General features: G+C 43.1%; 2 protein-coding genes and 1 long non-coding RNA gene across 9 annotated transcripts; 2 read left to right on the forward strand and 1 right to left on the reverse strand.

Moving 5' to 3' along the window:
• The first annotated feature begins 853 nt into the window (after positions 1 to 853).
• On the forward strand, positions 854 to 6,634 carry LOC136502691 (alpha-1,3-mannosyl-glycoprotein 2-beta-N-acetylglucosaminyltransferase-like). The gene is made up of 18 exons (XM_066497932.1): positions 854 to 1,541; positions 1,674 to 1,754; positions 1,898 to 1,948; positions 2,108 to 2,195; positions 2,636 to 2,698; positions 3,254 to 3,365; positions 3,605 to 3,650; positions 3,730 to 3,792; positions 4,409 to 4,475; positions 4,554 to 4,622; positions 4,707 to 4,776; positions 4,878 to 4,939; positions 5,025 to 5,114; positions 5,202 to 5,296; positions 5,520 to 5,582; positions 5,672 to 5,710; positions 5,783 to 5,953; positions 6,116 to 6,634. Exons 2-18 carry the CDS (start codon positions 1,686 to 1,688, stop codon positions 6,224 to 6,226), a joined length of 1,329 nt encoding a protein of 442 aa, XP_066354029.1. The 5' UTR covers positions 854 to 1,541; positions 1,674 to 1,685; the 3' UTR covers positions 6,227 to 6,634.
• A 787-nt stretch (positions 6,635 to 7,421) lies between these two features.
• Positions 7,422 to 13,661, reverse strand: LOC136502690 (transcription factor E2FA-like). 7 transcript variants are annotated; one of them, XM_066497926.1, is made up of 14 exons: positions 13,327 to 13,661; positions 11,927 to 12,119; positions 11,782 to 11,838; positions 11,591 to 11,676; positions 11,421 to 11,509; positions 11,293 to 11,347; positions 11,097 to 11,149; positions 10,970 to 11,020; positions 10,831 to 10,879; positions 10,626 to 10,691; positions 10,462 to 10,538; positions 10,135 to 10,354; positions 7,998 to 8,067; positions 7,422 to 7,889 (listed from the first exon to the last, which is right to left on the reverse strand). In XM_066497926.1, the coding sequence occupies exons 1-14, from the start codon at positions 13,483 to 13,485 to the stop codon at positions 7,771 to 7,773; spliced, it is 1,344 nt and encodes a 447-aa protein (XP_066354023.1). In that variant the 5' UTR covers positions 13,486 to 13,661; the 3' UTR covers positions 7,422 to 7,770. The 7 variants fall into 7 exon arrangements, with proteins under 7 accessions (XP_066354023.1, XP_066354024.1, XP_066354022.1 ...); XM_066497927.1 differs by having other exon boundaries at positions 7,422 to 7,892; positions 11,999 to 12,119; positions 13,327 to 13,660; XM_066497925.1 differs by having other exon boundaries at positions 7,422 to 7,892; positions 13,327 to 13,660.
• Positions 8,092 to 9,773, forward strand: LOC136502692 (uncharacterized). The gene is made up of 3 exons (XR_010770664.1): positions 8,092 to 8,441; positions 9,013 to 9,105; positions 9,231 to 9,773. It is a non-coding gene; the product is annotated as an uncharacterized lncRNA (long non-coding RNA).
• Positions 13,662 to 23,516: the final 9,855 nt, after the last annotated feature.

Here is a 23,516-nt window from a genome sequence, read left to right on the forward strand (position 1 = left end):
AAAAGAAGCTGAAAAGTACAGATTATAAGAGAAGCGAACATGGCCATAAGTATATAACGCATCGTACATAGTACATGAAGCGGAGGTGCTAGCATTCGAAAGTCCGGACGGATGCCCGCACAGCCTACCCCCCTCCGCTGATTTTTCCCGCCCCGCACACGCACCCCGCCCCGTCCCAGTGCCCCGCGTGTCTAGAGGACTCGCCTTACACTCGTAGCCTGCCATATCCGTCTTGATTCAAGGCTGTTTGCCCCACCCTGCCCCGAGTGCGCCTTGACCGCGCCTCGTCTACATGACATTGGCGCGTCGCGCGCCCCATCCACCGCCCCCAACTCGCCGCACCCATTCCCAGGTGACCGTGCCGTGCCACCATAACTCCCCGCACCCATTGACTCTCCGAAAAACATAAAATATGTGCAACATGAAATACTTGAATGCAACATACATATGAAATAGATGAAACATCAGAACACATGCAACATCTAAATAAAAACACTTGCAACTTACAACATGAAAACACTTACTGAAATATTTGGAACATATTGTTGCAACATAGGTGTGAAATATATGCAATATCCAGATCAGAACGCTTGCAACATACGTCTAGAATAGATGAAATATTTTGAATGCACCTCTGAAACACTTGAAACATGCCTCTGAAACAGTTGCAACATGCCTCTTGATTCAGTTGCAACATATGCAACATCTCAATCTACTTTTACAAATCCATATGAAATAATTGCAACATACCTCTAAAACGTCTGAAACACTTGAAACATACGCTTGCAACATGCGCTTTCATTGCAACATCTCCTTGCTGAGACCACACATCGCGGCGGCCATGGCGTCGACAGCGGCCACGACCTTCTGGTGGGGAACGACGACGTTGGCAGCACCTCGACGTGCGCGGGGGACGGGGCACGGTGCGCAGCAGTGAGGGCGCGCAGCGAGCTGGAGTGGGTGCGGCGGGGGATGGAGCACGACACAACGATGGAGGGGCACGGCGCGGGATGGATAGTGGCGCTGGATGGGGGAGCCGCGCAGTGCGAGATGGGGTGTATGGCGGGAAAGACGCAACAGCGAGCACACGACGTAACAAGACACGATAGGATTGAGAGATATTTTTGGGAGAGATGGGAAGACTGAGAGAGGAAGCAGGGATATTTAGCCAGTACGTGCAGGCCTAAGCATTACCCTGCAGTGTACTCCGTACATGTACGTCGTACACCCACCGAGAAAGTAACTGCATAACTCATGGATTAGCAAGAACTCTTTTTTTTTTTTTTTTTTGAAACGATTAGTAAACTATTGGTAGCTCGACCCTTGGCCCGCCGCCTGAACTCGTCTCGCCAGCGGCCGATCTCCTCCATCCGCTCGCCGCGCCGCAACCCGGAGAGGAGACTGCGCTCGGTCGAGCACCACCTGGGGCCCAGCGTCCTCGCGACCAGCTCCGGCACGGCGTCCGCCCTCTGCAGCCCCGGTGTCCCCGCGCCGTCGCCGCTCGCCACCTTGGCCGGCGACGAGCACCACCAGGACAACAGGTATTCCCTCCCCTTGTTCTCCCTTCCTGCTGTGCGAAGCCGTGCGCCCAAACCTTAACGAAATTCGTAGGTAAAAACCGTGCGCCCAAACCGTAACATACTATTCGTAATCGGATCTGAATCTAATTACAGGTGCATACGGCGATGGCTCGGAGCCCCTGCGACCTCCGCCTCCTCCTCCTCGCTGCCGCTGCAGCTTTCATCTACATCCAAGTATGGGAGCCTACCTGCCCTTTCTTTCTGTCTCTTTGTCCACTGTCCAATTGAGGTCTCAGTGGTCCGGTCTCCGGATGCTATGAATTCATTCTATTTCCATCTCTATGAGTGAGCTATACTGACACAGTCTCTCCCTTCAGGTGCGTCTCTTTGCTACCCAGTCCCATTATGCAGACCGTCTTGCAGAAGCAGTAAGTAATATTAATTGCCCCTCTTTTCTTTCTATATCCGTTCTTCACCTATGCATTTCCATTGGAAGCCTCCCATCTTTCCGTTGACTCACTGTAGGACTAGGATCGAAGGCACTCCATAACTCAAAATTGTTTACACCTGTAATTTGCACCATACAGGAAAGATCTGAAAATCAGTGCACCAGTCAATTAAAGTCCTTGATCGATCAAGTCAGTATGCAGCAGGAGAAGATTGTAGCATTGGAAGGTACAAACACCTTAAACTTGCACCTCCATGTGATATTTTTTTGGACGTTATAATTACAACTCAAATCAAGCATATCTATGGGGTTGACCAAGTGTAACGCTTGCAAGATAGGAATTGATTATGATAGTTCCTGGTACTGTCTTGGATATTTACTACTCAATTAATGCTTGCTGCAACTTTTAGTTTGCCCTGCTGTGCTCTGTGACAAAACTTACGGCTTTTGCTGATGATAAATTGTTACAATGCTCATCTTCACCAATCACCTCCTGAATAAGCTTGTATATCTCGACACTGCTTTGATCATGGCAGTACAGATATGCTTTTCCCTGCTTTACGAAAAATCCTTCTATTTCTTTTGAGGTGCTGTCTGCTTTTGTGTATTATCTTGACTGACAGATCTAGTGGGTATTTAACATTATAAAGTTTCGGTGATGCAACAGAGATAAAGGTACGGCAAGATGAAGAACGTTCACATCTGAAGATTTTGATAAAGGATCTTGAAAGTATGAACCATCACCTTCTTCTAGCATTTTATTATTCATTTTGTTGGCTACCCTTGTCCTCCTTAGTTAAATTTCTTTGTCCTCCCACTGTTTCAGTTATGATACACAGAGTAAGACTTTTAGGTTGTAGGATACCACGTCAGAACCTTGTCATACTGGAGCATTATGCACATAGTTGATCCTCCATGTATTGTAAACAACTCATAAACAGTCTGACTGTTTTATATCATATTGAAATTATCATTCCTTTTTCAAGAATTCAACTATCATTTTCCATGACTCTATATGTGAGAATATTTTAACCTTTATATACTATGTGTATAAATCTGAGTAAAATGTGTTTAGAAATAGCATTGCAACAAATGGACCATAGTAAAATTTGCTAAATGTTGTCCAAATGCCAAATTAGACATCTTGTACTTAAACCTTGCAGCTGCCATCTGCTTATGGGGTCGAAAATTGTATTTTGACTTAACTTACACTGTTCTTCCTTTTATCTATATTCTACCCTTGTGTACTTTCTAGCCCTTCATTTAACATTTCTTTTAAATGCAGAAAGGAGTGTGCAGAAGCTACTAGACAATAATGTGGTTCCTGTTGCTGCTGTTGTCATAATGGCTTGCAATCGACCGGACTATTTAGAGAGAACAGTTGAATCTATCCTGAAGTATGGTTCACGTCTGAATCATTCATTTTCAAAAGGAAAAAAAAAATCTATTCTAGTATTCTACTCTTGATTTCCTAAAATGTTTCCTAAATTGGAACTATTACCCACCTAGTGTTAATTATTTGTGGTTCTATACAAGATTTAAGTTGCATTCTTCATTGCTACCTGTTAACCCTGTTTAGCTCAATGTAGCTTGGTGCATAGAGCCCCTTTCTAAATGGCTGATGTATGTGTTGCAGGTATCAGACAACAGTTGCTTCAAAGTTTCCGCTTTTTATATCTCAGGTACTGATATACCAATTTCTTTTCTTGGATCCACTAAATGTGTGGGAAGTCCTTTTTTTTTCATTGGTTCTTGTCACAGGATGGAGCAAATGGAGCTGTGAAAAGGAAAGCTTTGGAATATAAACAAATAACATATATGCAGGTGCAGAAATAAATGTTGTGTTGGTTTTTTAGAGCTCTCTTATGCTTATTTAACTGGTACTGTAGAACACAGTCCACTGTGTTCTTTGTATTTTAAGCATTGGACATTGTCACAAAGAGGTGATGTTCATATTAGGAGTAACAGAATCATTTTCATTTCAGCACTAAAGTCCTTTTTTGTATTCCATTAATGCATTCGATATATTACCCCTTGGGCTGTTCAATACAGTTATGTGTTATTCATAACAGTTTACTTGTGGAATTTTACATAGCCCTGATGGAGAAAACCCTTGCATTATTTTGGTCGCATTAGGGTTAACATATCTGTGAGGACCTCAAATAGGATGGTGGCATTGATTCCAGTATGAAATATAGAATAGAGACCAAAAGACCTCGTTTTACTCTGGTGTCTGTTTTCACTGAGCTAAATGAAGGTCGAAACTAACTTGCCTTGTATTGGAAATCAATGATTCAAATTCACATCTTATAGTGAATTTGGATGGCAGTATCTAGTATGTTTCCCCCCCTTCGTTAGTTGAATTGGTTTCCATGCAAAGTAGTAATTGATTCATTTAGCTAAGACTTTCTTTTGTCCTTATGCTTTCTATATGTCGCAGCATGTGGATCTTGAACCTGTGCGAACTGAAAGGCCGGGAGAATTAACAGCATATTACAAGATTGCTAGTAAGTGCTCCTTAACTGATGTATGTGTTCTTAAGGATTTTATGTGGTTCCTAAATCCTAACACTTGCACTTGTTCAGAACATTATAAGTGGGCCTTGGACAACCTATTCATTAAACATAACTTTGCTCGAGTAATCATTCTAGAAGGTCTGACATCTATGATGATCCTTTTCCATTTATTACTACATATTTTCGTTTTCCAACAGGTTGTCATAATTAATTTATTAATAGATGACATGGAGATTGCCCCGGATTTTTTCGACTATTTTGAGGCTGCAGCTAAATTACTTGATAATGACAAGTATGTTACATTATTGTGCTTTCTAATTGCAAATCTGAGGAACTCGATATATAAATTTCTCTACTCACTTTCCTTTTATTCTAATCATTGTGGCACGGAAGGACGATTATGGCTGTTTCTTCTTGGAACGACAATGGTCAAAAGCAGTTTGTTCACGACCCAAGTTTGTACTATGATACTCTTACTTTCAAATTCCTTTCCCTATTTAGAGGGAATACTATTCACTTTGCTATGCTAGCGTTCTGCAGAAGCTCTTTACCGTTCGGATTTCTTTCCTGGGCTTGGATGGATGTTAACAAAGTCCACTTGGATTGAACTGTCACCAAAGTGGCCTAAAGCATATCCTTACTGCTTCCTAAATAATTTTTATTATTAGCTGTGCTATTTCTCCACTTTTTATCTAGTTTTTCCTTGATGAGATTTTACTTATTGGGATGATTGGGTGAGGCTAAAGGAGGTACATGGAAATCGGCAATTCATACGCCCAGAAATTTGTAGAACATACAATTTTGGCAAGCATGTACGTTGACTATTTTCCTCAATTTTCTTAATTAAAATACTAGCAGTTGCTATAGCAATAGGAATAGCAGTCACCTGTACCACATTTCTTCATGCAATAAAGACCAACAGGTAACAGTCAAAAGTGAATCTGCCACGGCAAGTAGCACATTTCTTTGTGCAATAGAAACCAACGAGCCATTTGTGGCTGTCTCACAATTGTTGGCATTATATTTTCTTTGCAGGGATCAAGCTTGGGACAATTCTTTGAGCAATATTTGGAGCCCATTAGGTTAAATGATGTTAATGTATGCAAAACTTTCCATATTTTTCATTTTGTAATCCTGTTACGAGCTACTTGTGTCTGAAATTTACTTGTTCTTATTTGTGGCTGCAGATTGACTGGAATTCTGAGGATCTGAGCTACCTTGGGGAGGTAAGAACTGATAATTGGATTTCGAAGGCTCTCGTTTACATAAGAAGTGCCTAATCATTGTGATACTGTTAGGATAAGTTTTTAACCAAATTTGGAAAAGAGGTAGCTAGTGCCACTCCTCTCCATGGATCGGATGCTGTGTTGAAAGCCCACAATATGGCTGAGGATGTAAGGATCCAATACAACGATCAGGAAGATTTTGAGCGGATAGCTCGTCAATTTGGAATATTCGAAGAATGGAAGGTTTATTCTTGACCCAAATCTAGATAATTTCCTTAATTATGTGAAGCAACAGTTTTTCATATGTTGTAGATGTAGTTCTTTGCTCTGTTATGAATTGCTGATTGGGATTTGAAAAGCAGCAGAGTGTATCATGCTTCTTTATTTTGTTTTTTTTTAATCCAGGATGGCATCCCAAGAACAGCTTACAAAGGAGTAGTGGTCTTCTGGTACAACAGTAGTCAAAGGCGAATATTTCTTGTCAGCCCAGATTCTCTTCGTCAGCTAGAAGTGTAGTGTATCGAGAAGGTAAATTTCACTATGGAGTTGAGGTGAATCCTTGTTTTAGCAAAGGTTGGAACTCCAGGCAAATATCTGGGAATGCTTAATTGATTTCTGTGAGCATGGAGCAATCGGGATGCATGGTGAAGAAAATTTTGAGAAGTGATTGTGTTGAACTGTTGACCCAAGGTGCTGAGTAGTACAAGCATGGGCTTGGTTTATTGGACATTTGCAAGATATAATACAGCATTATTATATTTTTCCCTGCATCCGGAAATGTTTAGTCAGCAAGGGACTTTTTAGCCTGGAGTGTATTTAGGGTTTACACGATGTAGTGGTATACACTCAAAAGAGAATGTAGCAGACTAGCTGACCTGACACTCGATCCTAACGGTAAAAGAAAGGTGTATTTTTATGACCAAATTTTCTTCTTGGGCATCTAGGAATATCAAGATGGATGGAATCTTGGGCATTCGTATTTTGTACTGTTTTGTGGTGACTAGATGTGCGACAAGATTGGAGTATAAGTATCCAATCCATTCCATTGAGTTATTGGGCTGTCTTGTTCTGAATATGCTGTGCAAACTGGAGTGATTGATTCGGTTTTTGTGCAAGCTATTGTCCTAGTAACCTTTTATGGTTTGTGTATACATATAGTTATATATATGCATCATTCTGGAATTCTTTGATGTTTCTCAAGTTTGTGGTTTGTGGAGGATGGGTGGGAGTTTCTTCCATCTAAATGCATGGGATTGATTTCCCTGGTTAAGACGGATTTGAGACGATCACTTCAAAATTCAATCCCCGTTGGTTAATTTCTATGTTTTTTTAACGCCGAGTGTCCAACCAAGGTTGTAGAGTTATTTCTGCATACGCAGGCAAGATTCTCTCCATAGTCTTCTGATGTTCTTGACTCATTTTATTCTCTTTCTCTACGCTGCTTTGAGGCATTTTTCTAAGGATCTATTAGCCGTCAGTGTGACTATGGTGTGTCCCAACTCCAAAGCTTCAAATAGGGTATTTTACGAGCTTCTGAGTCACCACCATGGTCCTGTATAACCCATTGACGCGGCACCGACATGTGAGTATGTGACATGGTGTGGTGCCATCTACGATTGCTCACACAAGTACTACAAGATATTCGACATTGACCGAAAATAATAATAGAAAATATATTCCTAGTATGTGAGCTTCTAAAAAAAATGATGGATCAGTACCACTACCACACAAATAATAAATAATCATGGCTGCTATTTTACAAATGGATTCGATACACTCCTAGTGCTGTGACCTTAAGATACACAGCATGCAACAACTACCAGGCAATGCAGCCTCAGCCTGCATCTGCAATGTTTGAGCATGAACCTGACAAGGCCTGCCTGAGCCATCCACTCTCGGTTATGATCGACATTTCTGGACGATGGCAGGGTCCACACAATTTGTAAGTTACTATTACTGATCTGGCATCTGTACATCACTCACAGCCATCTACTGCTCCAGGTTGACCGGAGCGGCCGCTGAACTATGAAAGGTATTTCACCGCCGTGATTCGGCAGGTTTCAACTTATACAGGAGGGACCATCCACGACGTCGGCTGGTTTATCCTGCTGCTGGGGAGTGCCCACTTCCAGGAAATCCTCTGCGTTGAATTTTTCAATCCTGTCCCACTCCACATCTTCTGCTTTGTTCGGTTAAGGGGTTTACAGGTTTCACATCAAACTATACTATATGAGAAACTTAGTGCAAGTATGAAAGATAAGGGTGACATAGACTGTTAGAAGGATACGTCCTGTCTCCCACATGTTCGTCATGCTAACTCCTGTGTTGTCCGATAAGAGCCAGTAGTCTGTATCAGCCTGACAATATAGAAAGGGGTTAATGCCTTATAAAGTGCTTGTACTACATTAAAATAACTGCAAAATGAAAGCCATTGAATTCAGAAGTGGCACAAAGATAATTTGCAGACTAGTTTCCAAAATGGATGCATAGCCCGTGAATATGGTGATGCTTGATTAAAAAAAAAACTCAATTTGTAACTCTTTACAGATCAATCGTTGAATCATCACAGCAAGTGATATGGAAGTTGATACTCCCTAAAAACAAGTTGCAGTGAAGTGAAGCAAAGTGGTTGATATGTGCCAAATTGGACGAAGCATAGACCGACTAAAGGTGAAGCGGTGAAGCCAAAGGAGAAATTGAGGACAGGTGCAACGAGCCATGCTATGAAATAGTAAGAAAATGATCTTAGACAAAACGATTCTATTTAATACATCTTTTTGGAGGATTTCTAGCAATAATTTATCTGGAAGACTGCCTTTAATATAGATATGATTTGCTGGATATTTGCACCAATAGTGGGCCAAAAGAAAAGCTTGCCTCAAGAGTGATCTACATGTGGAGTTTAGAGTCTTTGAAGTCATTTCAAAAGACGCATAATTAATATTTCATGCAACATATTCGATACTGCTAAATGCATTCCGTTGAAACATGTTTCCTGATCCATATGACAGTTTTTAAATCTATATGCTGAGCTTGGAAATCCCTGGCTTATGGCGCTTTTTTAAGCAATATACCGTGCTCTGGTTTGGTTGTCCAGGCCATTTTGAAGCTTGCAATTATGCCGAAAATTCCTAGGAATTAATTCGAAAATTCTAATATTTGCATGAGTAATACTGACCACGATTATGGATTTGAACTACATTAATTTTGTAGTGTTCTGCTTGCTGGATAAGTTCATTTTGTAGCTAGCTCTATATGTTCTGCCTGCTATTTATTCATTCTTATTCAGTTGAAATTTTCAGAAGTCAGTCATGATGGCATTCAAGGAAAAGAAATAGGAGCTTCTTAATTAGTGCCCTGCATGAGGATCACATACTGAACTATTTTATTAGAAGGTGTGCAAATCCTACATCCTTTGAGTGCGGATTTGATTTTATTCAAATTTAACCATTAAAAAATTCTGAGTTGCAGCATCCAATTTAACTGCTCGTCTCATATGTTTGCCTTGAATGCCTTGCAGTAGTGGCACTCAAGTGATCAGCAGCATCCATCAGAACATGAGGTCGTCGAGGATAAGATGTCACATGTCTGTCGGACACAGCCAATGTCGTCCTCTGTCCACCCTGTTTGCTCCACCATGGCGATGTCATCCCTTGGAGAGTCCCAGTATGTGTGATTTACTTTTAATCATCCCAGCTCAATCATACTTTTGGCATCTATATATTTGAGTTCTTATGACATTTTTATATAGATATCTTCCTTGTACGGACCACTTTTGGAGTGCTGTCCTTTTGAAGAAATGATGCACTTACTTGTAAAACTGTCTAAACGTTTGACGAGCTATTTAAGGCCCTATTCTGGTATGTTTATGCTAGGTAGGAACTGTATATATGCATCGAAGCTAAAACCCTGAGACCTGAGATGATTTGGTCACTTGCTGCTACTCTCTATACCTAGGAACTGCATTTGCGCTTTTCTTGACTACTAATTAGATTTGAAGAGTCACTGAAGAATATTGGGCTTTCAGATGCTTGTCTAGCCACTCTTTCTTCTGAGGGTATGCAAGGAAAATATTTTGGCTATCTCAGCGGGTTAGAAATGTACCAAGAAGTGCAAGTAGCCCTCATGGATAAGTTTAGGTGTAAATATATCATAATATTAGACACGTGCCACACGTGCATGTCCACTATCATCACAAGTGATATGGAAGTTGATACTCCCTAAAAACAAGTTGCAGTGAAGTGAAGCAAAGTAGTTGATATGTGCCAAATTGGACGAAGCTAGACCAACTAAAGGTGAAGCCAAAAGAGAATTTGAGGACAGGTGCAACGAGGCATGCTATGAAATAGTAAGAAAATGATCTTAGACAAAATGATTCTCTTTAATACATCTTTTTGGATAATTATGCATGCAAGTGAACTTACATCAAGCTCCGAAGGGACAATCTTCATCATCCCTGAAATGTCCTGTGAACTGCTAGGTACATCAGAAGGTAGGATAGGCCCTTCTTGAATATTTGATTGCATCCCTGTGACTTTGTTGCAATTCGCAGCCAAAGGCGTCCTAGGATTCTCTATAGGATCCATGCTTATTGTCTGTGTAGGCCTTGGAGGAGTCTCCATGCCACTCATCTCCTCAAATTGACTACGATTAAACAATAAAACAATGTTAGGCAGGTTGGAGATGTACATTCTGAATTTATGTTTTCAGCATAACAATGCCAGGCGTATATGGATACAAGGAGCACATACCTAACTAGGTACACATCTATCGGACCCATGGTACTTCTTAGGACAATCCTATATCTCCTTTGAGGATAACCATTAACCTGCACAGGAAAGTTGCTTCCATTAGCGACAAGCAACATCCCTCCAGGATCCCCAGTATGAAAAACAAGAATGGTTTTGCAACTCACCTCATCAGGGTCTGGGACTTCCAAAGTTGTACCATGCGGTGCTTTTATAGCAATTAGAGTCTGATTCTGAAAGTTGTAAGGTATTATTAGTTAATATTAATAATCGATTCATATATATACGGAGTAGTAATGATTAATAATCGATTCATATATATACAGAGTAGTAATGATTTTCACAGTCACTAGAGTTAGAAAAGAGAAGTACCTGGAAGCATGGCAAAGATTTGATATCATCTTCCGTGACATAAAGCCACCTGCAGGTAGAGAGATTCATTAATAAGGTCTAAAACCTGCACTGCCTTGACATCTGAGGTTGCTCAGGTCTCAATAAAAAAGGTAGTTACTTTTGGTTATTTTCATCTTCAGTTAGCGCTCTTAATCTGTCTCGCATTTCACTGCAAGAAATATTGGAGAAGCATGCTTAGTGAAAGCATAACAATAATATGAGGTTTTTAACAGCTGGAGACTAACCTTATTTGTTCATCCAAATTGCGCTCTCGCAGTGTGAGAGCGTCGATATCTGCCTGTTGATAAAAAAATATAAAGAACAAATATTCATTCCAAGATAAGAACCATTACTTAAGCATTTGCATTCCCAATTCGACAAATTGTGTCACACAAGAATTCAAAAGAACTTAGTCACATAGCGAGAAATGAATAATGGTACCTGTAAGATGGACATATCATCACTACCTTCTCCGGGTCGAGAGTCATCAACTCCTCTACAAAAGGTCACATGAATTAAGTAATGCCCATTAAAGACCAATTACAGATACAGAGAATGAGAATAATTACTTCCAACGGATGTTGTTCTTAAGCTTCTTTTCTATCAGCCCAATCCCTTCGAGAACATTAGTAATGTCATATATGCGCCTTTTCTGTACCTGCAAACCAAGTTCCATATGCATATGTTTAACCAAAGAAAATCGTGATTGGAACAAGATACCAAAAAAGAAAGCACCAACCTCCAGAGTTTCTGCAGCATTATTCAGATCAACAATGCCACCAGGTGCACCTTTTAGCAAGTTCAGGAACTTCTTTGTCAAGAGCCCTAAAAGGCAATAATACCCCGCAATTAAAAGAAAAGGAAAACTGATCAAGATGCCACAGAAATGTGAAAAGCAAAACAGGAAAACCAATAGCTGATTCTTCTCACCGAGGGAGCTATCATAGCGGCAGCCACCAACAGGGGTAGAAGGATTGCCTGGAGAACCTGGGAAAGAGTATTTGCAATTGAATTGAGTACTTTGGTCCCAAATAGGATGATTTACGGTTTACATTACAGGTGTGGCATCACTCACCAAAACTCAAAGGGGTCTGAGGGCAAGATTTCTGGCCCTTCATAGCCTTAGGCTTGGTGGATGGTTTTAAACCTTTCCCTGAAGGGGGTGTAGGAACTGGGCTGCTGCCAGCATTAGCATATCCAGGGCTCATCATCAAGTCATTTGATTCGCCAGCTTCATTTCCTGGTCTGTTATTATGTTTCCGTTTGAACTGCAATAGGAAGGTTCTTGTTAGGAACAAAGCTAAATAAGGAGTTGCGTGCAGATGTAACGCATAACACTTTCAAAAGGCATTGAGATATAATATTTATGAGCAAAGTGTTAATACTACTAAAAAACATGCAATGTCATCCTGATAGTCTCCACATGCAGACAAGTGTACAACGTCATGGGAAAATTGTTAGTACGGCAAAATTGAAAGTAGATTATGCCAGACTGATTAGACAGTGTTCTAAAGTAGCAAGATAGTGGGTTAAAACTTTGTACCATAGCTGCCAAGGTTAGCCTTGGCAGCGACGTGGGTCGCACTCGCTTCCCTCTTAATGAAACGTGCTCAGACACGTCAGTGAAAAAAAAGGTTACAAGATAGCGATTCGTTATTTTGGTGCAAAAGGAGACTGTTCGACAAAAGTTCATAACCGTTATAGATTTTTCAGCAAGTTCAGATGCTGTGCCTGCATGAGGCTTTACGCTTTAGTAAGGAAACATAGTCCACACTCAATTTTCAGCATTGTGGAGCACTAGTTAGTGTTTTCAAGCTACTGCCAACAAAATTCTATTGCCTGGTGCTTTTAAGAAAATGCATCATACAGGATGCAAAGGCTTAACAAGTGTTTATCAAAATCAGGTAATAGTTTGTTTTGCACCTGGGAATCACCCATAAAAAGAAGAAGCTCAGACAAATCAGCACACACTACTGATTCATCAGCACGAGAATCCGTTCATATGTGGATCGCTCCACTGGTTGTTTATTCTAAATGTGGGTACAGACCAGGTAAAAAGGTCATAGTCCATTCCTTCAATCATCCAATTACCAAATTCCAGCAGATTAGTACATTCTCTTACTACATCCTAGCAACATTCACCTAAACCGCAGCAAACTATCCTTAATCACCACCTAAAGTAACGACAAGTTGCAGATACCACGAATCCGTGCAGAATTCGCAGCAGATCGGACCATATGTACCAAAATTAAGCAACACGTCTTTGCTAACACCAAAACGCAGCCATCCCCATCCACCTCAGCTCGCTCGCCACGCATTGCTACAGTCGATTCAGTCCGCCTGATACGCGCGCACTCCCCCAGCTCCCCTGGCCGCCGACGGGAGGGGCCGGGCCAATATAAACCGGCGCGCTAGAATATCGGACCCAAACAACGGGGAATTTCAGCACAACAACTCCCGCTCCCCGGAACTCACTGGCGTCCTGAGGACGACCGCCTCCACCATCTCCTCGGCGGCGGCGGCGGGCGCGCCGAAGTGGTGGTACTCCCCTGGCAGCGGCGCGAACGGCTGGTGGTGCTGCAGCAGCGCCCGCGCCCTGGCCTCGCTGGCCCCGTCGCCGGCGGCCGCCGCCATGGGGATCCGGGCACGCGCGGGGGCGCGGATCGGAGGGCCGGCGCGCGCGCGCGGGCGGGCGACTGTGATCTGGGGAGGAAGGCGGCGGGCGAGGGTTTGCGCCGGTAGGGGATGAGGTGAGGGGAGGGGAGGGAAGAAAACGAGGGAAACGAAGGGGGTGGGAGAAGCGAGGGAAATTGGAGTTTTCAGTGGGTGTTGCGACTTGCCGAGTTTATGGTGTGGATGGTGTGGACGCCGCTGTAGCTCTACTGGAGCCTGCCTGGAGGAAGAGGGGCAAAACTGTAAAACAAAAATGTTTGAGCAATTCTGTTTCCGTGCATTTGTAATTCAAAACTATTCTAAAATCATGGAATTTTGTATAATTGAATATGTATGTAAACAGTAGCAAACAGGAAACGCGTAGTTTAAGATAGCTTCTAAAAGGCTGCTAATGCTCTCTCTCTCTAGTTTAAAATGTGGTTAGCCAAACATTACAAAAATCAGTTACAAATCACTTCACGCTTGTTGCGTTCGGGTAAAAGAAAGACCATAGTAGATTTATTTATTTGAACTATAATTGTAGCTTTGTAAATTTATGCTTTTGTGCTTAAAATTAAAGGACTTACAGGAGTATGATTTCAGGTAGTAAACAAATGCTTATTCAAGCATTTTTGGCAAGTATTCATGATCCTAAATTCATCTTAGATGGGGACTTTAAGAATTATTCTTGTGGCGAGTTTCAAAAACCACAATTCATTTTTGATTGATCCTAAATTAAATTTGTATAGTTTCAACTAAATTTATAGACAAGATTTGCCTTAAAATGCATATAATTACCTGGTAACGTAGATATGGCCCTGTTCGCTTGAACTTATCAGTCATGGTATTGTGTTTTTCTCTCGCAACAAATCAATCGATAGTACTTTTCAGCGAAGCGAACATGACAATATATTTCTTTATAAACTTAGAAATTTATAGATTAATAGCAAAGCCAAAATAATTTCCTTCTACTAGTAAGCACTACAAGACAACGAGTATCACTGTATACTCCTTGACATAAAACCACGTACGGAGTACTCCGCTAGTATATTTGTAGTAAGCCTGAGAAAAAAAAAATCTGCCGATGCTATACTTGGTTGAAATACGGGTGATGCAACGTGACATGACGTGCTCGTCATTTCATCACAGGGAGGAGAAAAGAAAACCATGGGCGCGCAGCAAAAAGCAGCAAAGCGTGAGCGTGACCGACGGGAAACTGTCCAGCTAGCTGTGTGGGGTCGTCCGACCGAATCCTCCCGGGCCCGGGGTGAAGAAGTGCGCGCGCGCTTTTATTTTCCCGCCGCCCGCCTCGTCGCGTCCCCGGCTCCCACCTCCTCCTCCTCCCACGCTGACAGCTGGACCACGCGCCAGCTCGCGCGCGTACCTCACCCCGGGTTTTGGCGGGGAGCTTCCTGATTGGCTCACGCCAGCGCACCATCGCGGTGAACCGCAACCGCTACGCGGGGGAAGGTACCCGGAGTCAGCGGCGGTAGTATGACATGGTGGTCCCGCGTGTCACTGGTCCGCGCGTCAGTGGTAGTACGTAGCACGTGGATGGAGTGTAGGTTGAAGTGACCTTGGCCGCTCCAGAAGAATAATGTCTCGGGGCAAAATTTCAGCTTGAACGTGCTGGGCTGCTTTCTGGCGCGCGGCACCACGAGCATGGGCCGACAAAATCAGCAGCAGACGGAGCCCATCGGAATGTCACATTATAGGCTCTCAACGGGCCTAGCTACAGCTAGCTTGGAGGCCCATACGCTTGGGGCGGGGGCCTATGAGATTTCCGGCTCGGCCATGTGATCTGAGACGGCCCAATCTGCCGCACTGCCGAAATATGGTCCGACCTAAAAATTTCTGAGCAGGAAACATGGACTTTTACGGAGTTCGCCAAACGATATTTGAACGGGTCCGGAATCCAGTGGTCAGTTCCACAACCACCACGACTTTTCTTTGTTTTTGGAAAAAAATTATTTCCGCAACTTTCATTTTTTGAAAGTTATAAAATTATTACACATAAATCAGCGAACGACGTCCCACAGGCCCCATGACTTTTCTTTGGAAAAAAAATTCCACAACTTCTAAATCTTCTGGAAAATCTTAAGATTTAGTATAACTTTGTACTTTTTAACATGTGATTTAAGATTATACCGTCTTATAATTTGAAACGGATGGAGTAATTTTTAAGAAAAGTTGCGCGGGTAACAATCTAGCGATCAATCCCTCACACTGCGGTTTCGGCGGCCGACACACCCTTCGGCCCCCGCGTCGCTCTCCCCCGAGGGCGACTCGGGCGGCGCCGTCGCCCCCACCTACAGGCCCCTCCCTACATCCTCCCTGTCTCGGCCGCCTCCAGAGCTCGCCGCCGGAGCTCCGGTGGAGGGCAAGGACGGGGGTGGCCGGGTGTCTCCCTCCCTCTCCCTCTCCATCCCTCTCCCTCTCCTGGTGATAACCTGCGCCGTCGTCGCGCTTCTCTTGGTGATGGCTGGCGGCCCAGATCCGGCCTCTTTGTGGGTGGATCTAGTCCCCCGCCGGCTAGATCCAGCTCCGGCGGCGTGGGGGTGGTGCTGGCGCGTTTCAGGCTGGTCCGTTGGGTTCCGGCGCGATTCTTCGAGGGGAACCTCGGCCGGCGGCGCTTCTGGCACCAGGGCGGGCGGACCCCTCCCTCCCCTGCCCGGATCTGTCTCCCTGGCCAAGTTCTGTGGTCGCGTCTCTCCCGGGGGGCTCCTCGGCGTGCTCTTCGGGGGAACTCGACTGGCGGCACACCCGGTCTGGGGTGGACGGAGCCAGCACTCTCCGCCTTGGATCTGCGGAGGAGGTGCTCTCCGGCCTTCACCGACGTTGGGGGCGGCGGCCCGCCGCGGCACCCTTCGGGTATGGTGGGGCTGGGAACGGATGTAGTGATGGCAGTCGGCCTTGGCCTCCTTGGTCGGGGCTAGCGTTCCTCTGCTAGATCCGGCGTGCCGATGGCGGAAGTTCGTAATGGGGCTGCTGGAGGCTCTGCGCGGCGGGTTTTGACGCTGGGACCGCTTGGCAGGGGCTGGGACGGTGGTGGGATGGGCGACTGGGGCTTCTTCTGATCCCGGCCCTCTTCTCCCCGCCACCTGCCTTTCCCTTGCCCGAGCTGGTTCCTCAGGTCAGGCTAGCTCTGTGGAACTCCGGCGGCGGCGGATATGGAAGAAGCATGAGGTCGGGGCGAAAGTTTGGACGGCGACATCTGCGGATGCCGTGCCCTCTTTGGAGGCGTCCTTTACGACCTCTCTTCCTACCGCGTTGGATGTCGCAGGTGAAAACCTTCCCTCGTCGGGCTAGCTTGTCGACGCTCCTGGCGTCGTTTCCTTCTTGAAGGCTTTGCTAGGCGATCTAGATCCCGCTGTGAACCTCTTGTCGTCAGTCATGGCGCTTCTCCTACAGTGACAGTGCTCGGTGTTGGTGCTCGGTGCTACCTACGGTTCTCCAAGTTGTCTTTCTCTAGTTGAGGTGTCTTAGTTGGGTGGGTGTTGTTAGTTTGAGTAGATGCGACCAAGCTACAAAGCGTGAGTTGTGACAGTTGTTCAAAAGTTGCTAGGAGGACGAGTGGTAACACTCGCCTGAGTTGTATGGTTTTTGGACCCAGTTTCCGCTTAAAAAACTGGGTGGGCATTTGCCTTTTTTTTTTCTTTCTTCGTCTAATAGAAATCGCGGCAAAGCTTTTGCCGTCCTTTCGAAAAAAAATCCCTCACACTGCGCTGCAAAAGTGGGCCATGCCGAACTGCCGCCCGCACGGCGCAGAGACGACATTGGCCCCGGGCGAACGACCGCAAATCAAGAATTGGGTTCGTTAAATCTTTCGGCTGCCTTATATTTGATTCGAACTGCAGATGCACTCCTGCAAGTTCCTATGAATAAATTACTGTCCCGACGGATGCATTCAGGAATCAAATGTACGGCTACATTTTCATTTGCATTTTTGTTTCTTTGGGGCTAGTTTCAGTTTTCTTTTGAGTTTTGAAACATCTTACGGGGAATATTAGCTCTCTGTTAGCATACATTACGAGAATGGCAATAAATCATGGGCCTGTAAAAAATAAATAAAAGGATGGCATCTTCGGTTTTCCCAGAGAAGCAACTGTGAGGATCCGTTTTGCCCAAAGGAGACGTAGTTTAATGGCATTGTGCAATGTGCTCCCTATCTGAAAAAGTTGTGGCTCAAACAAGCAAAAGAGATTCAAAGGAGTGTACTGCGACCAGCTGCTGCGGCCTGCAGACCGGCTTTCGGCCAGGAAATGCCACACATGAGCTTTTGATGGCCAGTCTTTCTTTACTTTATGAAAAGCTTTTATGCTCTATCAAAGTCACTAAAGCCTAATCCATCGCCAGGAAGAAAAGAATTATAACAGAATATTCTCCTCTGTGTTTTCCACCGTTTTCCCTTCATCTCCATCCAACTTCAGTGTATATCCAACTGTCTTCCCCATTGTTGATTGATTTCGTGTGGACACATATTCTTGGATAAGTTTTATGTTGCGAGTTGCTAAGTATAATTATAGAAAAAGGAAGCTCATTTTGGTCTCTGTAAGAGTTTTGCACACAACCAATTTTTATTATAGTTCTAGCCTCTTGCAATTTTTAGCTCTCAAAAACGAAAACAAACAAAAGGACGATTGACTAAACTATAAGCCCTTTTCAACGATGACCATCCTATAGATACAGCTACAGTACCACCTAATTTAATTTTTGTAACAAAATACAATGCACGTGTCTCATTAGGAAAAAGGTGACCAGTTTTCAAATCCTAGTATGCATGCATGGGGGAGTGTTAGAGTTAAGGTAAATGATGTCATTGGTTGTTGTTTCGAAACAAAGAAATGGCTAAGAAGGGGATGTCTCTTATATTCTCTTTAATGTAGTTGTGTATATGCTGGCCATTTTCGCAGCAAGATGAAAAGAGGATGGCCAAAGGAGTGGTTCCTCACTTAGTTGAAAAATACAACAATATGAAGTCCTTGCTTTGTGCATTCAAGCAATTGTTTGGCTTAAAGAAAACATTCCATAAGAGTGGATTATTTTGTTATGGGAAGGCAAAGGATTTTCAACATTAATACTCACAAATATTTGGATGTTAAATGGGGAGCTACCCTTTGAATATATCGAAGAAACTATGCATCATAGAAGACTTCCAAATAAAGATAGAAAAGTAGTGGAAGAGAGGTTAAAAAAAACAAAGCAACTCGAAAGGAAAAGATGGTGACCACTGGTGGGTCGTTTAGTCCTCATAAAGTATTAACAATTTAGTGATGTATATATTATAATTCTTGAGGTCCCTCGGGGATCCTAAAGAAATTAAACTACAACAAATCCTGGGTTTTAAGCAATGTGGTGATCATAAAAATAAGTATAGGTTAGTCAAACATGATATCATTTGTACATGAAGGATCATGGAGGATTGGGTATACAAAATCTAAATATTTAAAATATCTACTTACTTATTAAGTATCTTTTTAGTTTATTTAACGAGGATGGAGTCTGGCAACAACTTCTTAAGAAGTACTTCAAAAATAAAACTTTTGGTGAGGTACAATGGAAACATAGAGATTCTCACTTTTGATCTTGCCTTACAAAGGCCAAAGAGCGATTTATGAGATTAGGTCCTTTTATTTTGAACAATGAGCCCCAGAAACATTTTTGGCAAGATGTCTGAATTGGACCTTCACCTTTGGAAGATATGTTTCGGGCCATGTTCGCTTTTTTTATAATCCGTACTTTTCAGCTTGTTTTTTCAGCTGGAACAATGTTTTTCTCTCACAACAAATCAGCCGGAACAGTGTTTCGGTTTGCTTTTTCAGCGAAGCGAACGGGCCCATCTCTTAATATAGTATATATGAAAGCCAAATGTGGCGATTGAGCAGGTTATGAGTACTATACCATTGATACCTTTCCAACGAGCTCTAACAGGACATAAATTGATCAGTGGAATGATTAGCTAGCTAAAGTTGCATTTTTGCAACTAAATATATAAACCACACGATTCTAATGGTCTTTGAATAAAACCAGAATGTTTGTTGTTCAGTCAGCTGAATATATAAGTATCTTTCCACCAAGATCCAAAATGGATCGAAATGTTTCTCCTAGACATAGGACTTAGTGGGTATTGAAACTCCCTCTAAAAAAACGAGATCCAATCTAGGAGGAATTTGGTGGTTTTCATTAAGAAGAGAAATAGACAATCAAATTTGAGGTTTGTTACGGTGCTAGGAAAGAATCCGTGGTTCCTCCCTGTGGATTTTTTTCGTTAATTAAAAGTAATTAGGGGTAATTGGGTCATTCCAGTGTATCCTAAGTTGCTCCGACGTCTTCTTTCTTTCTCCCTCTCTCGGACAAACTGAAAGCCGCATGGATATGGGGAAGGGCTCGCCGTCGCCTGAAAGGCTCACCGGTGCCGGCGCCTGACTGTTCGGGGATCACCACCGGTTATCTAGAGGAGCTCGATCGCCACCGACTGTTCGTACGGGCCACCATCTGGGATCACCTCCGGCCACCTTCACGAGCTATGCATCAACCATCTGCTGGGGCTTGGCAGTCTGCAGGTCATCCGCTTCGGTAGCCTGCTGCCTGCCTCCTCCCATCGCCGATCAGCTGCTACTTCCGATCTATCACCTGCCTGCACTTATTTGGCCTCCACGGTTCATACATTTGCGGCCAAGTGTAACAAATCAACAAATTAACAGATCGATTTTTTCCTGAACTTTGTACTCCTTTGTAACCGAGAAAGCAATTGTGTTACCTATGCCCGTGCTCGTCGGGGCCGGCGCCTGTACCCTCCCCTCCCCTTCCTCTTACTCTACCACGCTCAGCTCCTCTCGCATGCCCGCGTCCCATCACCGCTGCCACCACAGCCACAGCCGCGGCCACGCCCTGACCCAACGGTGCCACCATGCCTCTCTAACTGAGCCCTGGCCGGCCTACGGCCAAGCCGACGAGGTAGCGGCAAGCGGCCAACGGCCAGCGTTTGCGTCCGCGCGTAAGCTCGTAGGTGGTGAGCCAATGCAGTCCGATATGGCCGGCGTGTACCGCCGGGAGGACAGTTTTTTCGATCCATGGCCAGCGAATCCATGCAAAAGTACCATTCTACCCTCCACAATGTAATTAGAGCCGGTTTCGAGCCCACTAGATTTTAGTTTCGACCCACAGCTTAAGTTCCTCTGAGTAGGTTTCTCCTATTTGTCAACCATCAGATTTAGCCAAACCGATGGCTCTCATTATTTCCAAGCATTATAAAATTTAGTCAACAGAGAACTTGTTCCTAGTTGGGTGGTTGAATGCACGACCACACCTCTCACCTAGCCAGTTGAGCTAGGCTCACTTTCTTATTGAAACTCCCTCTAAAGATTATTTTTTTTCATATGGTATTTACTAAAAGGCATAGTTCTCAAAGGATAAGGACGACATCTCTGTCGTTCTCGTACATTTTGTTGGATTTTTTGTCACATGCTATTACTTTCTAATTGATTAGAATTAGAATTTAGAAGATGCATTTCGGTTTATCTCAACTTGGGAATTAAAAGCGAGTTTGACTAAAAAAAGGAGGGTTGCGCGGTTTTATACATCACAAACCAATCTTGTGCATGATCACAATCCAGACATGGCTAATATATAAGCCTGTAGAAAAGAGAGAGGGATATACCCGCAGTCATTTCCTCCACAGGTGGGAATGCACGCTGAGGAGACGTGCATGAGAGTGAGATCCATCTAGCCCCCAACTTTGATGAGAGAAGAAGGAAAGCAAAAGGGCCAAAGCTTGGCGCTCTTTCCTTTCCTCGAAGCCTGGCGAGAGGTGTATAAACTGTAGGCCCTGTCCGAACGCGGGACCTATGAAAATAAACTAATTTTTATAAAATTTTTGCACAATTCCTGCACAACAAGCAAACCGATCCTTATTTATTTTGCACTCAATCTCTTGGTTAACTTGTGAAACTACTACCTCGGTCATAAAGTTTGCCCAAATTTATAAAATAGTTTATGATATTAAGTAGGTACACTATTAAAATATATTTAACAAAGATTTTGATGATATTTATTTGGTATGATAGTAGCTAGCTAGGCGCCATACAGGTGGCCACGCATCCATGCATTGTCCTTGCTAAGCAGTTGACATGGTGCAGCAAACGGGTGTCTAGCCGGACTGGTTAGGTGACTCTAGTATGTAGCACTCTCTTCAGGTTCTTAGTTAGATTTCTCGTGGGAACGAAGGTTAGGATTAAGGTTACAAAATCCCTTCATCTATTCCACGCCAAAGCATAAGTCTAAGAAACGGTCCATGTTCTCAAATGGTCAACGGTGCCGCTCCGTATGGTGAGGCGGGGTTCGGAGATATCTTTCGTGTGCATGAGATTACCTTCTATGTTAAACAGAATGCATGGGACTGGTTTTACTCTCTACGGGTCGAGTTTTTTCTTTTTCCTTTTTGGTAAGCTTGCAGTTGACATGCATGCATGTTAGCTTTGCATACATCCTCGATCGCTACCTTCTATTAATTCTTGAACAGAATGTCCGAGTGCTATCTTACTCCCGTAATCAAGTTTCTTTTTCCAAGTTTGCAGTTGACATGCATGCATGTTAGCTTCGCATACACCCTCGGTCCAAAATGTAATTTTGGTTTTAGAACTACGTTGGTGAAATATACTAGTAATATTTATATATTTAAATAAGTTTACTAGAACATATTTTTATAATCAGTTTAATAATAATTATTCAGTGTTATGATATATTCAGTCAAATTTAAGATTGACTAACTTAAAAGAGATTATAATTGTATTTTCTTTAGATAGCCAGAGGGAGTATGAGCTAACAGACTAGCGTAGGTCCTGTTTAGATGGACCAGCACTAGTGATTAGTTGACTAGTAGTTAGCTAGCTAAAGTTTAGCCTAGTCATGTTTTGATCCTCAACTAATTGTTAGTCCCAAATAGCTGTGTTCTATGGACTAGTGAGTTAAGAACTAATTAGGGCTTGCTAAACTTTAGCCTACCCATTAGTCCTCCTGTTTGAATCCTCAACGACTAAAAAGTATAGCAACTAGTTTTAGCCAAGAAATCCAAAGGCCTTACGAATCACCGATGGCTTAGCTTTCACATGAATATATTATATATGTTTTTCGCAAAAAAAAAAATGTATTTGGTGTGCTTATCTTATCTCTCATACGACAATGAGATTTTGTCGATTGTGTTCCCTGCTTTGGTACTGTTCGTTTCTCTTATAATCCATCTTTTTTAGCTTGTTTTTTCAGCCGGAACCGTGTTTTTCTCCCACAACAAATCAGCCGGAACAGTGTTTTGGTTTGTTTTTTCAGCGAAGCGAAAGGAGCCTTTATCGCCCTTTCTGTATGCATGTCACAGTAACAGATGTCTTTACTCTGGAGCACCTCTTAAGATATCATCGGGTATGTTTAATTAGTTGCATGATGCGGTGATGACATCCACCGACTGATCCTCAGTCTATGGTGCTTTACGACTCTCTGTCAGCGTGCAATAAGACTAAGGGGCTATATTACGCTAAAAATGAAAAGAAAAAGGTACTATGTTATATAGGCTACATTTGAAATGGAGATTATGCCTTCGATCAATCTTAGACGAACGAGAATATAAAAAAACGGAATATTTAAGAAACAAAAAACACGATTCAATGACGTTCTTGACATCTCGCAAAGTTTTTGGACTTTTTTTTAACGTTGTTGATCTTCTACGTGCAAAGACGAGAACGGCATTGAAGTGCTTTAAGTAGCACCGATATTTCAGCTCACTACAAAAATGCACATTGACTCGTGAAAACTTATTTCATTGGAAGTCTTTTTGCTAAGGATAACAGGGAAAAAGGTGACCTATCTTTGCCAAAGAGAGAGCACTCATCGTGGGTTTGTGTACATAAAGGCGGCGACACTTTGGAAAGGTCTGGGACAGGCAATGTTTCAAGGAGTCACCATTATCTCCAAATAGTCCAAATCACAGCCATAAAATAATGTCATTTTATATATGATTTTTT

The sequence above is a fragment of the Miscanthus floridulus genome, chromosome 14, assembly GCF_019320115.1.
Source record: "Miscanthus floridulus cultivar M001 chromosome 14, ASM1932011v1, whole genome shotgun sequence".
NCBI classification, from domain to species: Eukaryota; Viridiplantae; Streptophyta; class Magnoliopsida; order Poales; family Poaceae; genus Miscanthus; species Miscanthus floridulus.